Source organism: Hyalella azteca, unplaced genomic scaffold (genome assembly GCF_000764305.2).
Source record: "Hyalella azteca isolate HAZT.00-mixed unplaced genomic scaffold, Hazt_2.0.2 contig12328, whole genome shotgun sequence".
Classification (NCBI taxonomy): Eukaryota; Metazoa; Arthropoda; class Malacostraca; order Amphipoda; family Hyalellidae; genus Hyalella; species Hyalella azteca.
The window spans coordinates 279,928-294,718 of record NW_025942288.1 but is presented as its reverse complement, the minus strand read 5'-3'; the positions used below and the strand labels follow the sequence as shown (position 1 = coordinate 294,718).

The 14,791-nt window shown below is 35.8% G+C and overlaps 1 protein-coding gene across 1 annotated transcript in view; it reads left to right on the top strand.

The window, feature by feature from the left end:
- The window catches only part of LOC108669521 (myogenic-determination protein), a 33,472-nt gene extending 19,910 nt beyond the window's left edge, over positions 1-13,562 (top strand). The window contains exons 3-4 of the mRNA XM_018156872.2: positions 10,836-10,908; positions 11,635-13,562. Of these exons, the coding sequence (XP_018012361.1) occupies positions 10,836-10,908; positions 11,635-12,221 (660 nt within the window). The 3' untranslated portion in view covers positions 12,222-13,562. The remainder of the gene's footprint in view (positions 1-10,835; positions 10,909-11,634) is intronic.
- Positions 13,563-14,791: the final 1,229 nt, after the last annotated feature.

The window sequence follows — 14,791 nt, the reverse complement described above, 5'->3', positions numbered from 1 at the left end:
CGTGATTCTTGATATATGATGGGAATGTTTGATGTAATTTTTGCATTCGTCTCGGTCATTTGATCTTACTTCAATTTATCTTGTATGTAGCTTGCAGCACATTTAAATTTATTTAGATTCGTTTCAACGCGATGCGTTTCAAAATTTTGTACGTGGAGATCGAGGTTGCACCTTAAGAACATCAATCTTCGTTCACCTGAAAGCCGAGATCGGAGTTTACGATTTCCTTGCGATGGTCAAAGTTTTTTCCCACAACCTTACCATAAGTAAAAGTAAATTGAAAAGTAATAGATAAGGTTATAAGTAAAGTAAATCTACTGAATATTTGTAAAGATAATTGCTCTACACTTGTATTAACACACAAAAAGAAATTCTTCCCCTTCCCCCAGGCTGGTGGAAATGCTCTCACGAATTTTTAGTTTAATAACAGGTTTTCATTTCTTCTAGAAAGATGAAAAAGAGACATGCGTCTGTTCATCTGCCTCGTTTGGCACAAGCGTATGTATAGGTAATTCCGCCCAGGCTGTTAACAGTCCACGAGGAAATAATGTTGAGTTTCAATGCCGTAGATCAAGCGGTGGAAAATAAATTGGCAAGATTAACATTAGAGTATATCTAGAATCATATGCTAAATTAATTTATAACTAAACTAAAACCGCACCAATATTCGCAATGACATCGCGAGCAAAACTATCTTGGTAATATATTTTTAAATAGGCAGAATCAGCAAATTACTAACATGTTCTTTTACTTCTGATAATTCTTATTATTTACTCAGGAAACTAATTCTTCATGAGTAAATACGAGGAACGTTTAGCTCGGGCATTTATATTGCAAAGATTAAGCGCGAGTACTTATTAAATTCGTTGAGTTCATTATGTGTAGTCCCGTGTTTTTGTGATCACGCAATGCGTGGGTAAAGCGCTTGGGAAGCTAGCTAGCTCTTTACGCATCTCATCCATTAGTTCGTGAGTCACAGCCTGACTTAATTCATCACAGCAAGTCAGGCTTAATTTTTTCCACCCTGAAGACTTAATAAATCTGCCATTGGACTGCGATTGACTCCGATTGTTTCTTTTTCGTTGACTGGGGCAATAATTAATGTCTACGTCTAAATCACTTGTTGTAATCAGGTGGAATACAATTGTAGCTAGTAAATGAATTTGCGCACTCAGTTGGTAAATGACGAATTAAATCATTTCGCAACTCATGTACTTGAAAAAGGTGTAGACAGATCGTATGCTTTACGATTCGAATAGTAAATTTCATCTACCGTAGAGAAGATGAATAGCAACTATTAATTCTAATCATAAATCAGCCTGAGCTTACAGTCGCATTGTGTTAACGACAGAAGCACGACGGACCGAAAGAGAAATGTTTAGAGAAAACTTATCGTCTACTATGCCCCTCAAAGAACTTATTCAAATAAGCTAGTTTAAACGCGGAATATATTCAATGCGTGATTCTATCACACAAATACACAGTTACTACAAATATGTTTTAGCAGCTCTTCAATAATATAGCTGATTTATTAAATTGCTTAACAATTTTGAATAACATTTAAGATTGTTAAGAAAGAATGATCGAGAGCAATCACTTAAGCCGCGAATCGTAAATCACGTGAGAAATTACGTAACTTAAAATATACTTTTATATTCCATGTTACAGCTTATTCTCACTATGTGTTTCAGATCGATTTAAAAGTCTTGAGGCCCGACGGTTGAAGTTTATCATGTCAGGGTCGTCTTATAATTCACGATAAGTCAATTAAATCGAACCCCTCCGTCTTTGTCTTACAACGCAGCCGCGTCTTTCAGCGGCGAGCGCCATACGGTTGCCATGAACGCCGTATGTATGCACATAAGGTAAAGGGGCTCAAATGATTCACGTGTAGGCGCAGAATTCAACGCAAAACCATGGTTACTCATGGAAGTTATGTAAAAACACAAAGCATTCAATATTCATTTAAAGTTTGTATATTCTATGAAGTGGAAATGTCTGTGAAAATGCATTTGAAAGCTCAAGATTTTGGGGTGTTCGGTTTTAACATGAGTTTCGTGCATGTTATACTTTAAAGTATAAAAATGCACCGAAGAAGGACATATTGTTATTGTTTATATTTCGATGTCTCTTGAGACTACTTAATCATGGTTGCTTGAGGAGATAATAATATCTATTAATATTAATAATTACTCCACTAATATTCCTAACACCGACTTCTCACATCCCTGCAACCACGTGCATCCAATCGCGGGAAGTAAGTGCGACACGATGAAAAATCCGCCGTCTGAACATCGCGTCTCATTTCGGAAGTCATGAACTGCAGCAGCATCGCCATGGGCGGTCTACAACCAAGGGTCAAGGAATATTTAGCTTGATGGCACATCAGTGAAGTGAATCACTCGTGTAACTACATCCAAGCTCTTTAAAAAAGCCCTCATGTAATGCAACAATACAGTGTTATGACTACAAGAAACGGGCGACTCGTGTCGTCTACAATGATTCTAGAACTCTGTAGAAGAGTTAGGAGAAGTAGGCAAGCTTTTAGTAAAAGAGTAAATCAACAGCCAGATCGTTGGCTGTTATTGGGAGGACCGAAATTAAAGTCTGTGAGCTGTTATGGATTTCATTTCTTCATGCGTGGCATTTACTGAAATGTCAAAATTAGCATGGATTTGGATGCCTATACTGATATATGACTGCGTGACTTTTCTTCAAGTAATATCCTGGTAATTTCGAAAAATGGAAAATATCAATTATTATAATAAAATTTGTTGATTGCCTCTTATCATATGAGGTTTCAAGAACTTCGATAAAGGTTTTTGATTATGCACTATAAATATATGCATTGATTTCTCAATTAAGGCAAGGAGTACCATTTGGTTTTCCTTTATTGAAGTATTTATGAATGAGTTTATTTACTATACGTATTAAAAGGCAAAGTTTGTTATCCTAAAACATTTCGATAAGGATGAGCTTGTCACAATTTTTCTTAAAAAAGAAATTGAAGGCGGCGAGCTTCATTTGCTTAAAAAATTTAAACCAGACTAAATGAAGACGATTGTACCGCATGCGTTCTTTATGTATAATGTTGCTCATATTTACGTGAATGCAGAACATTAAATCATGATGGTCACAAAAGAAACTAGATTACTGACGCTGAAATTGATTCTTGATATAGTATTATATACTTTTGTTTGTTCTTATATGACCTAATTATTGAGGCTGCCGAGTACATCATGGATGACCCAGGCCGAGCTTTACGAGATAGCAAGGCCGCTTCAAATTAACTCGCTCGTAAACTTGCCGCAACGACAACTTTAGAGCCCCACTGGTCGCCGCCATCGAACAGATTCTCTGGCAAGTTTCTTTTTAAGACATTGAAAGATATTTTAGGTCCACATTGATAACACATTTAATACGATTAGATCATTAGCAAATGTTACGCGTTAGAAACAAAATTCCGTGAAATTGCCAATTCAAGTTTAATCTTCACAAATGCTAAAAATTCAAATTTTCCATGCAAGGATTTGAGAACGGTCAAGTCCATCCTAAATTATTAGATTTCATTCAAATAATATTATTCTAATAATAATTCAAATTATTTGTGCCCGTAACCTTGGGATGCAAATCACCAAACACTGCACAGGTAACACGTCTCCCTGGCAAGGCCACAACACAATTTTTGAACTCGATTTACTATCAGAAGAAAGCACCTAACAAGAATTCTTGAGGTTTCAAAGTATAGCACAGCTCATGAGGGCTCATTAAGATCAGTGTCAGTAGATCTTTTTGGCCTTCTGGTGCGACTTAAAACTTCTCATTAGAGTCTTGCTCGAATATAGGAGGACATTTAAGCATTTGATGCATGGTACTGTTATTATGGGTGCAAGTCGCTGGCTTCACATGCAGCTCTGATGAAGAGCAGATGCCGGCCACGCTTATATGGCGCCTGCATCTAAGCAATCTCGTTGTAGATTTTTTCAATTGAAGACTGATTTAGTTCACATGTAATTACTTCAACAGTAGTCATTTCACTTGATAAACTCTGTCATATCTGTCGGCGTGAATATGACATCAATCTAAGCTAAAAAACTGCGCTCTACACAAGAATCTTGCATCATCGAATCTGAAAGCGCCAACGTTTGAAGCAAAAACGTGTTCTGCAATAATGGCTGTACTTTACTCATCTTATCTTTAATAATTAGGGCAAATTATGAGTGATCAGCAGTGCGGTTGGCACCGTTCGTAGTATGATGAGGCTTTGCCCCTATTTAAAACAAATCTATATTAAAGGCTGTTATTATATATTTTTTTTGCAGGCAGAACGTTCAAAATTTTGAAAATCGTTATTGTCATTGAACTTTAAACTACGTGGAGGATATTTTGTATTAAAATCAATCGTTTTGAATTCACATTAAATAATTAAATTTATTTAGTTTAATATCCTAATGAAATGTTTCATTAAATAGACGTTTAAATGGGCAAACAAAAACCTCCGAAAAAATGTCCAAAATAATTGATGTTCAGAAATATATCTTAATACTGAAAAAAACTAAGGAATTAATGAGAAATAATTGTTCTGGAATAAAAGTCATAGAGAGCCACGATTAAATGAACAGAGACAAGATAAATTTTTACAATGGTTAGGAAGTAAGTGGGATCAAAGAATTATTTTACTGAGCTGACACGTTACTTCATGATATAACACGATTAAAATTTTTCAAACACATCAGAAATATATACGTGAATGTGGAGATTGCGAGACGATGTATTTAACCTCCTGTGAAATACCGTTGTTGGGGCTCATCCTTTACACCGTTAAATGATATGAGAATTCCCTCAGAAATCATAAATCTATTGAAGTGATGCCAAGTGTGTTACATGGGGAAGCTTGGGCGATTTGTTCCCACGCGGCCAGACCGCAACTTCCGACCTATTCCGCGAGGGCCAGGAGTTCTGTGTGCATTGTGCTCATCTCTTCCAGGTGCTGAAGATTTCTTGAACGTTCGCTGGGAAACAAAGTTAATTTATTGCCATCGAAAGAGAGGGAACAGGAAAGCTTATCTAGCCGTTGTAAGTGAAGACAGCGCTCCAGCAATGTAAATCGTGGTCTTATTATATAGCGCACAAAAACTCAATGAAAAGTAGTACCCCTTATTGAAGATTGAATGCAGGAAAAACATCGTCCAGATAACTCTAATCATAATAACTTCGTATCGAAATAATGATAATAACAGATTAAGGTTGAACTCTGTAATTTTGATTCCGTAATAACACTACGTACATATGTATGTGGAACGACATTTTTATAGGCATTAAAAATGGCATGAAATATTTGAACATCGCCGCAAAGGCCATTTTCCAAAGAAATTCGTAATTCTTTGTCCTTATTACGGTAGACAATATGAAAATTCAGGCATAATTGGATTGTTACTATGATTATAAACTAATTAATCCTATATGCTTCTGTGTTCTTTTAATCATTTATCGACAAGATCTTTGAAACACTATCAATCTTTTTAACTCTAGTCTCGTTTTTATTTTAATTTTTTCCCTTCCCGAATTCCATGATTCGAATCCCACAAGCATAAAAATGATTGAACATATATTAGTTTGAAAGCCCCGCAATTCGTAAAAAATAACCGGCTAATTTGATGACACTTTTTTTAAATTAATTGGCATAGAGGTTCCCCCAATTTTTAGAACCATTCAATTTGAAAAATTTTCCCGGACGCAGGACAGACAATCTTTGCATGGAATATATCGGAAATTATAATGAATTTAGCTGGTTTCTCTAGATTTTTTCTCATTTCGATGCAAATAACGAAACAAATCTCATATCAATGCAAATAACGAAATAACTTAAAATCATAAATTTCGATACAAAATAGGATTTCAAAAAAGCATGAAGTATTGTACTCACCTACATAACCTAATATAAAATATGAAAGAGGAAATTCTAAACGGAACATATAGAAATTCACCAAAAAGTTTTATGACGAATATAAGCTCTAAACTAAGAAAGACTATATAAATATCACCGTCGACAGAAAATCAAATGAGAATGCCGATTATTGTACATTCATATGAAAACAGAAAAAAGATTCTGTTTTGCTAAAAACTGGAAATTAATAAGGTTAATTATTTCAAATTGAAGTGATCCTATCAAGCGTGCAAATAATTGAAGTTTAGTAGCTTTGAAGTAAAGTTTCTGTGACTTTATTTGGAAGAAAAATTAGACACAGCAATGAAATGCTTATCTAAAGACACTAAATTGCCTTAAATCTTCATCCGTGCTAAAAATAATTTAATGATCTGCTGAAACATAGTCGAGCAATTCCTCGCTAGAAATATGACGCTAGAGCGCATCGGTGATAGCAGAGGGCGAGAAATAAGCAAGGGGACGCCAAGAGTTGCGGTTCATCTCGCGTTTGTGTTTATAAACACAAGCGAAATTCAGGAAGACTGTGGGGGTCCATCGAATTCGCAGTCGCCGTTCGGCTACACTTGAAAGAGTCGTAAAAAGCTAACCCACGACAGTCAACGAGCTACATCTTTTAGCGTCAATTAGTCCGTGAATTCTACATGGCACAGAATGCCGTGTGCCGATTAAAATCCATTAAAAACTCGAGAGGAGTTAAATCAAGTTAGCGTCAGTAATAATTGCTTCATCTCCTTGAAAGCTCCATCTCAGTCTATTGATATCCAATTGCAACTCATGCTGATATAAAATTCGTTGGCTGTGAAATGTATTGGGGTCCTCGAACACTGAACGCCAGTTAAAAGCAAATAACTTGTGTTGGCTCGACAAAAGGTTTTGAGAACACATTTTATCGTCGGCACGTGTATTGGAAATAAGAACAATAAAAAGACAGTTTCCAAGGGGTATTATTTCATCGGAATTTAAACTTCATTGGGAATTCGAACACACTAGAGGGAGCCAAAGATTCGAATTGAAAACAAATTCAAAATTGATGCTCGCTTCAAACTTGGATTCGATTTTCTCCACTCGTGAGCTCATAAACTCATAGATATACGTCTTCCGTGACACAGGCTTAATAAAATAATAGAAAATTACTTTATTTTCCTAGCATTATGGAGATAAAATATTGTGTTGTATTGGGTTTCATTTTGGTAGTTGCTGTGAGGCTGGACAAAACGTAGTGGAGCCCGAGGCTGCCTCGTCTCAAGTTCCCTCAGTCCGTGACTTTCAGCAACTTCTGAACCCTCCCGACGTTGTTGAGTGGAATGTGGATACTTGCAGAAACTGGCGCAAATGAATTTCAAAGCCACGCGGATAGGACAACGGGATAAGAAATATGTAATAAATTATTATAGAATAACGAACTACCATTGCAGCTCGAAGCCTAATAGAAATTGCTAAAAACGATAAGCATTGCTTTCAATGATATTATTTGCCAAAGATAAGCCGGTAATTGACATTTTTTAGCTGACCCAATTCAGCTAATTACTAAAATTTCCCAATCATAGACTTGTCCCGGATGCTATATTAAGCGTCACCTGAGGACCGGGATACTCGACTAAGCTCGTGAGGGATAAGTAAGACACCATCTGTCTAGTGAACTTATTTTTATTCGGGGTGGTAATATAAGCGAGTTGTAATACAGGTCTAGGCTTGAACGTCGACCGTTAGTTTGGGGTTGGTTTACGTTGTTTACACTACTCTTCAGCTTCTGCGGGGTCTTTTCTACGGTTCCCAGCCCTTTTATAGAATAACGTCTCAATTACAGATGATCATATCGTATAACATAATTATAATGAATACGATGAAGCCCCAGACTGACACCGGACAGACTCTATGTTGACTTAAGAAATTCCTTTCGCTGCAAAAATTCAGAAAGTCATTGAAGATTTGCATGTAGACTGTCAATATTGAACTTCCTGATCTGTCAGACTGTCCTGAGTCTCAGATCAGACAGTCTTGCTGACTGTCCTGATCTGTCTTGCAGACTGTCCTGAGCTTCCTGATCTCACTAAAATTGTAGGTATTGGAATCCTAGAAGCAGTTCAACAATGCCCATTAATTGTGCTTGAGTATAGTGATATTTTCGGTTCCTCTGGCATTGTTTTGGTCACGATCTCGGAGCAGCCATATATGAAGTTCCCTCTGGTCTCCCCTTCACGGCTCGGCGGAAGAAGGGTTCTGGATTTGCCAGCGCCCATTTCCGGAGGTGCTTTGCGATGGAACTTTCATCTTTCTTTCACGGCTCTTTCTTCAATTACTGCATGGGTCTTGCTCTCAATCAGCAATTACAATTGCTCTCTAATCTGCAATAAATTTTGTTTTTAAGTTCAATTCAGATTATATTCGATAATCACGCTAAATCCGGAAAAGTTGCTCACGGAAAAGAAAAATAATTTGTTCACATTTTTTATGTCTCATTTTCTTTCCCAACAATCGGAATCGGAGTCCATGCTCTTTTTTGCACACTGAACATGAAAGTTTTATTTTATGTGTGGTAATTTTTGTCCAAGCTTTTTGCCAAATCAACACATGACACGACAGGTTTTTAGAAATTAATCGCATGGGCCAAAAAAGTCAATTTATCTTCAGAACGACAGTGCCAACCGCTTCGCGAAAATTCAATCTAAGAGCCACAATATATCCATTCTATTTTTTGTGCGATAAACAGAGAAAAAGCACAGTAATTATTGTGTTATCCGGTCAACAAACAACACCCGAATATTTATTGAAATAAAATAGCAGTGACGAACCAGATCTCAAAGGAGTGCAAGAACTTCTCGGTTGGATTGAGTGAAGTTAGCGTGCCCATTTAGTTCAGTGTTCAGGTGCAGCGATGTACCAGAAGTTATGCTACAGAACCGGCAGGTATTCCGAGCAACTTCTCTATCGATTTCCGATGTTCCGTCAAACGTTGCGATTGACGCATGCAACTCGATTTGGATCGCTTTCACGCGCCCCTATTCTGTGAAAGTACGAGGATTTGATCTTATTTGAGAAGAGCAGTTTGCCTTCAATACAAACGTAATCAATTTTTGAAATAACCCATTCTGTAATTGGAGACCATGAAATTGGGTATTTATGGATTTCAATTTTGATCTACATTCATGGTTTGAAATAAAAAAAATTGAATTTTAGCAGGACCACTATCATGTTTATGAAATGAAGGTGAGCACGATTAATAGCATGACCTGAGCTGCTAGATTATAGGTTCTTGCTTGAGAGAAGACTATAATAGAATTTGTGGCTTAATTTTTAAAGGTTAGTATGAATATTTGCGTCAAGCTATAAAACCTGTCCAAACGCAGAGAATGTTCCTTACAAACGACACATTGTATTCTTAGTCATTCATCATTGATACGTACATATATAGTAAATAACAATATTCGTATGAAAATGCTCATGATTGTTTGAGGAAATAAATCTAATTAAAAATATCATAAATTAGCCCCATGTCAAACTGTCGATTGTTAACTATAAATTTAGTCGCTTGTACTTTGATCAAATACAAGTGCTCCCAACCAGTGACTCAGCGGCCACATAAGCATGGGAGGCTCACGATGCTTCTTAAAATGTAAGAGTTCTGCCATCCGCCTTACAAACAACGACAAAGTTTCCTGAAACATTTCTTGGGCGAGTTGGTGATTTGAAGCACATTTCTTCAGTGCTTCACGCTCCAAATTAGAAGGGAGAAGCGAACTAAAAAGTTTCAAAGACGATCTTTTGAAATATTGACGGCAAGTTAGCGTCAGAGTTACGCGGTTAAACTTGAAATTACTTGCAATAAGTTGTAGCTTATTTAAAATTTGCTTCACATTTTGCCACCCTAACAATAAATTCTTTGTGTACCGTAAACCAACTTGATTAAAAAATATAGACCCATACCACGGACATAAAAATTATTAATTTCACAAAAAATTTACGAATATTGGAGCCCGATGAGTAATGCATGGGTAGAATTATTCCTCACATCGATCCAAATATATTAATCAATTTTCTTTGTTCCGTAAGAGTTATAAATCGAGGTAGATTATACTAATTAAGGAAGATTTTTCCGAGAAAATAAAAATACAAATATTACCCTACACTAACATAACGACATTGAAACTTACATAAATCACCGATACAGTTGCTTGAGAATACAATTGCTTGAGAATGAGTCGAAGAGTAGACCAAGAATGCCGGGGTTGCATTCCAGGACTGAGTTTCACGTCAGGATAGATTATGAGTTATGACACACTAGCGACTGCTGGCAAATGTACTTCCGTGCTAATGTCATTTCGTAGAGTTATGGTTTGGCTGAGTACCTATTGTTTCTCTGAACAAGTCTTTCATTCTATGCAATTATAGCCTGTGTTCTATGCTGGATGTGTAAGAAAATTGTTTGGGGGTTATCAGAAATAAGATCATAACAAATTTCTTTGAGCGTTCTTATAGAAAAATTAGAGTGATAAGCTAGAATTATTTTTAATTTGCAACATCCTAATATTCACAATATTTTCACTCCCTGAGGGTGCACACTAGGAACTCTAATCATATTACGACACATAAAACCTGAAAGTGAACCTACACCTGCACGATTACACCACACAGGCGTACCTGTACTGGTACACCACACAAGTGTACCTGTACTGGTACACCACACAAGCGTACCTGTACTGGTACACCACACAAGAGTACCTGTACTGGTACACCACACAAGAGTACCTGCAATAACACTTATCATACTAGCATACCAAGTATTAAAGAATATGTATAGGTATTAAAGGAACATTAAGATTTTTATGTAAGCTATTAATATTATTCCTATATCCTCAACCAGAGTATTAAACGCAGTTTTTTATTACAGGACGTGCCAGGCAGCGGCCACACTGATAACCTCATCAACGATCCCAACTCAGCCAGCTACACTCAGCCTATGGGTAAATCAATTCATTTATTCAGTATAAACTGTCGGTAGTGGCAAAACTAATATCGTGAAAAATAATTGAAACAGTCCCATTACAAATGTTTTTAGCGTGTTTTTACAACCACAGTTCGGTTCCTTTTAAAACCTAAAGGAGAATGAAAAATAGCTGCACAAATTCCTAGCGGTCACAAAACTTAGACTTATGAAACCGAATAAATTATGAATATATCCAGTTTTCAATTAATTAAATTCGTGTGTTCCTCTTTACCAATTTAAGTTATTAATAATTAGATAAAATGATATTAAGGATACCTCGAACTATTACATATTCGTTGTATAAGTTTTCCTGTGTATATCATAAATCCTTAAACATATACGACCGAAAATAAATTATACAGTGATTATATAAGTTAAAGTGAAAATATTACCAGCAAAAGTCAAGTGGTATTTCATTTGCTTTATATTATTCATCTTTTTGAGCGGAAATGAATATTCCGACCAAGATATCATCCAACTGTGTTGCTGACTGTCATTTATATCATAATGTAAAGTGTATAGTTGGATTCGAAATTACTCAAATTCGGATATTATGGTCACAAATTAAAATCTCTGATATTAATTATTGTATATTAATGACAACTCGTAAACGAAACTTAATTGCAACTGGGCTATAAATTATTTTATCTTTATTTATCAGTAAATACGATATTTTCACACTAAATAATAAAATTGTTTTTAGATGGAGGAGCCTGCGCAAGTCGTCTCCCTCGAGTGGCAGGCGACCTGCTGCAGGGTAGCGGCCTGGTGACGTCGAGCCTGGACTGCCTCTCCCTCATCGTCGAGTCCATAAACCCTGTCACTTCATCGTCTTGTAAAAACGATAGTCTGCTTCAAAATCAAGTTCATAAAACAAGACAGAAAACCATTACTATCTCAAAAATTTCAGAAGACGATTCCAAGCATAAAGTAAAGCGCGATCCTAAACGTAACATAGAAATTGAATCGCCCTTAAAACAGAGCACTGCTTGCAAAATGTCTATCGCAAGTTCTTGCGCAAATATGGCCATGAGATCAGAAGGAATTGATGAAACAAGGTTTGCTAATAACTTTCCAGATCAATACACGGTTCAGTTCCAACAATACCAAGGATGTAATGACGATTCAGGCTGCTTGCATTCTCAGTATAATGCCAGTGTAGAGTTTAGTCAAGAAAATTCTTTGTATGATCAGAGTGACAATTTTTCTGTGAGTGAGACTTCCTTATTGATGGAACAACACCAAAATAAAATGAATCTCATGACAATAACTGCTAACGATCAAACATGAAACAAAATTTTATTTTTTTTGGATCGTTACGAAGTAATTTCAGAAAATTTAAAATAACTCATCGATGAATACAAGAGCTACTTTTTTGTGTTATTCATGCGTAGTTTTGACCTAAAGGAGCTGAAGTAAAATATTGTGTTACAATTTCACGAAAGGAAATTTTACGTTCGAGACGTTTAAATAGTTATTGTTCCTATTTAAACGGCTGTGAACCGGATGCACTAAGAGAGAAAAAAACTGACGAAGTACTTACGTCAGTTTGAAGATTGTAACAATCAAGAGTTAAATAATCATTAAGGAAGAATAATAATTGTGATCATATAATTTAATTCGAAATTATGTGCTATGACATAGGCAGAAACGAAAAATTAAATTAGACTTAAATTTAATTCATTGGTTTGATTGTTACACCACTTCAAATGATGCGCATTAGACATTGGTTTAAGTTCTGTGGTACCATTGATAATCAATAATGAACCATTGAAAATCAATGGAAAGCCGTTGAAAATCAATGGTAAATCAAAACCATTAATCAGCCAATGATTCAACATGATATATCATTGATATAAGTCATAAACTTAAATAATTAGTTCCAGTGTTCAGACCTAACCACTAGTGCAAGAATAAAGTAAACAAGATTTACTGTCATGTGAATTTTCAACGGTGTAAAAAAATCTTCATATATTGCAAGAAAAAGGCGCGATTCGAACTCATTAGCATGGCTGATCGAGTCAGCAGGGAGATGGTTATTCAATTGGCAACATTGATTATTTTACTTATTGTTTACGACTTTTAAAAATATTTTAATGATGATTCGTCAGAAGTAATTCAGTGAGCGCAATTCATAAAATGCAGCAAAAATGAAATGCTAATCCAGACTTTCTGAGAAAAACCTGCCATAAGTTCATGAAACGAAATACTGTAAGTTGAACTTTTCGAAGAACCCCCACGGAAGACTTGCTCAACTACCCTGTTTTTATTCAACGATAAAGCTGGATTGTATCAACTCTGAGTTTGATTTGGCTTAATTGTTATAAAACAACTGAAATTGCAGTCTGTTCCTAAGAATTCACTGACGTTTACGAAGCCTAATTTTTTCTTATGACCGGATTTTTCAGCTAGTGACATCTTTTCTTTCAAGACCCGAGAGTGAAGGTCTTTTTTCGTTAATATTTTACTGTCTTGCTTCAGGTTGTGGTGTACCTTAGGAGAAATGCCTAAATATATAGATAAATAAATAAATGAGTACATCTAAAATGTAAATACAAATAGGAGTACATTAGCATTACTATTTGCAGTAATTCAAATGATCCACATGTGTAATATATTGAACCAATGTTTGAAAGTGATTCTCTCTTGACATGAAACTCTTTCATTCGGAGATCTATTAACGCTGTGAATCTTGAAAATTAAAATGTCTTAGTGCAGCAAAATAACGAATCTTTATTCGGAGAAACGTTTCTGAAAAATTTGATTCATAGAAAGTCTTTAAGATAGCGAATATAGTACCTGAGAATCGAAGGCATAAAACGATTAGTGGCCTCAAAAAGAAATTATTCCGAGTATATATCACGTAAATTGTTTAAATTATTTTCTGCTTCAATTATCAACCGGTTTATAAAAACTTCGCAGTCCGAGGTAGCAAACCAATAATAAAATTACTGGATGAATTTGTTTCAATTATCATCCTTTCTGACGCAGAATAAAATCGTGTAGTATTTGTTTTCTACGACTTGAATTATGTTACAAGGGTTTTGCAAGATTAAAAAACTTTAGACATTCCGTTTCATAGCTTCGTAAAAATTTTGTAATTCATAATAAAACATCCACAGGTTTTTCTCAATTCTGTCACTAAAGTTAACAGAAAAATTACATAATCTTTACTATCCGACTCAAAAATATGCATGAATCCCGAGACTTAATAAATGGAAATAATTTAATGTTCCACAAAATCGTTTTTCCATGAGCGTCAATTATTGTTTATTTCGTAATCCCCAACGATACAAAAAAAAATCTTCATAATTCGAGCTCTCAGTACTGGTATCTTATTAACCAAACCTTTTTGTAGTGTAATTTACTAATATGGTATATGCAAATTCAACTGAAATTCGAGTAAAATTTTAAAACATCATAGTACCATCATTAATCATAGTACCATTTTTATTCACATATCACTTTACACGAAGCAATAACTTCTGTCAAACGCATTCGTCTTCTTTTTCCAACGCTTGTCTGTAGTTTCTAATCTACGAGCTCGGAGAGACATAAATGCATTCGCTGATTGGGCCAGTGGCCTTGTTGCACTCCGGAGGAAGCTTTCGGCAAAACTGAATACGGTAAAATCAGTGCCAGATTGAGCCTCTCTTAATCAACCGGTCCGGAGCATGTCATTAGAGACGCCATTAAACACAGTGTCTCCAACAAGCCATGCCAATTAGATTGCCTCTACGGGAGTAGCATCAGAAATTGCCGCGGAATTTTCGCAGTGTGGAAACAAAAATAGTCCACATATTTTTCCACGCGACGTGCGTTCGCCTCAATGGGTATACTGACGAGCGGAATTGATGAAT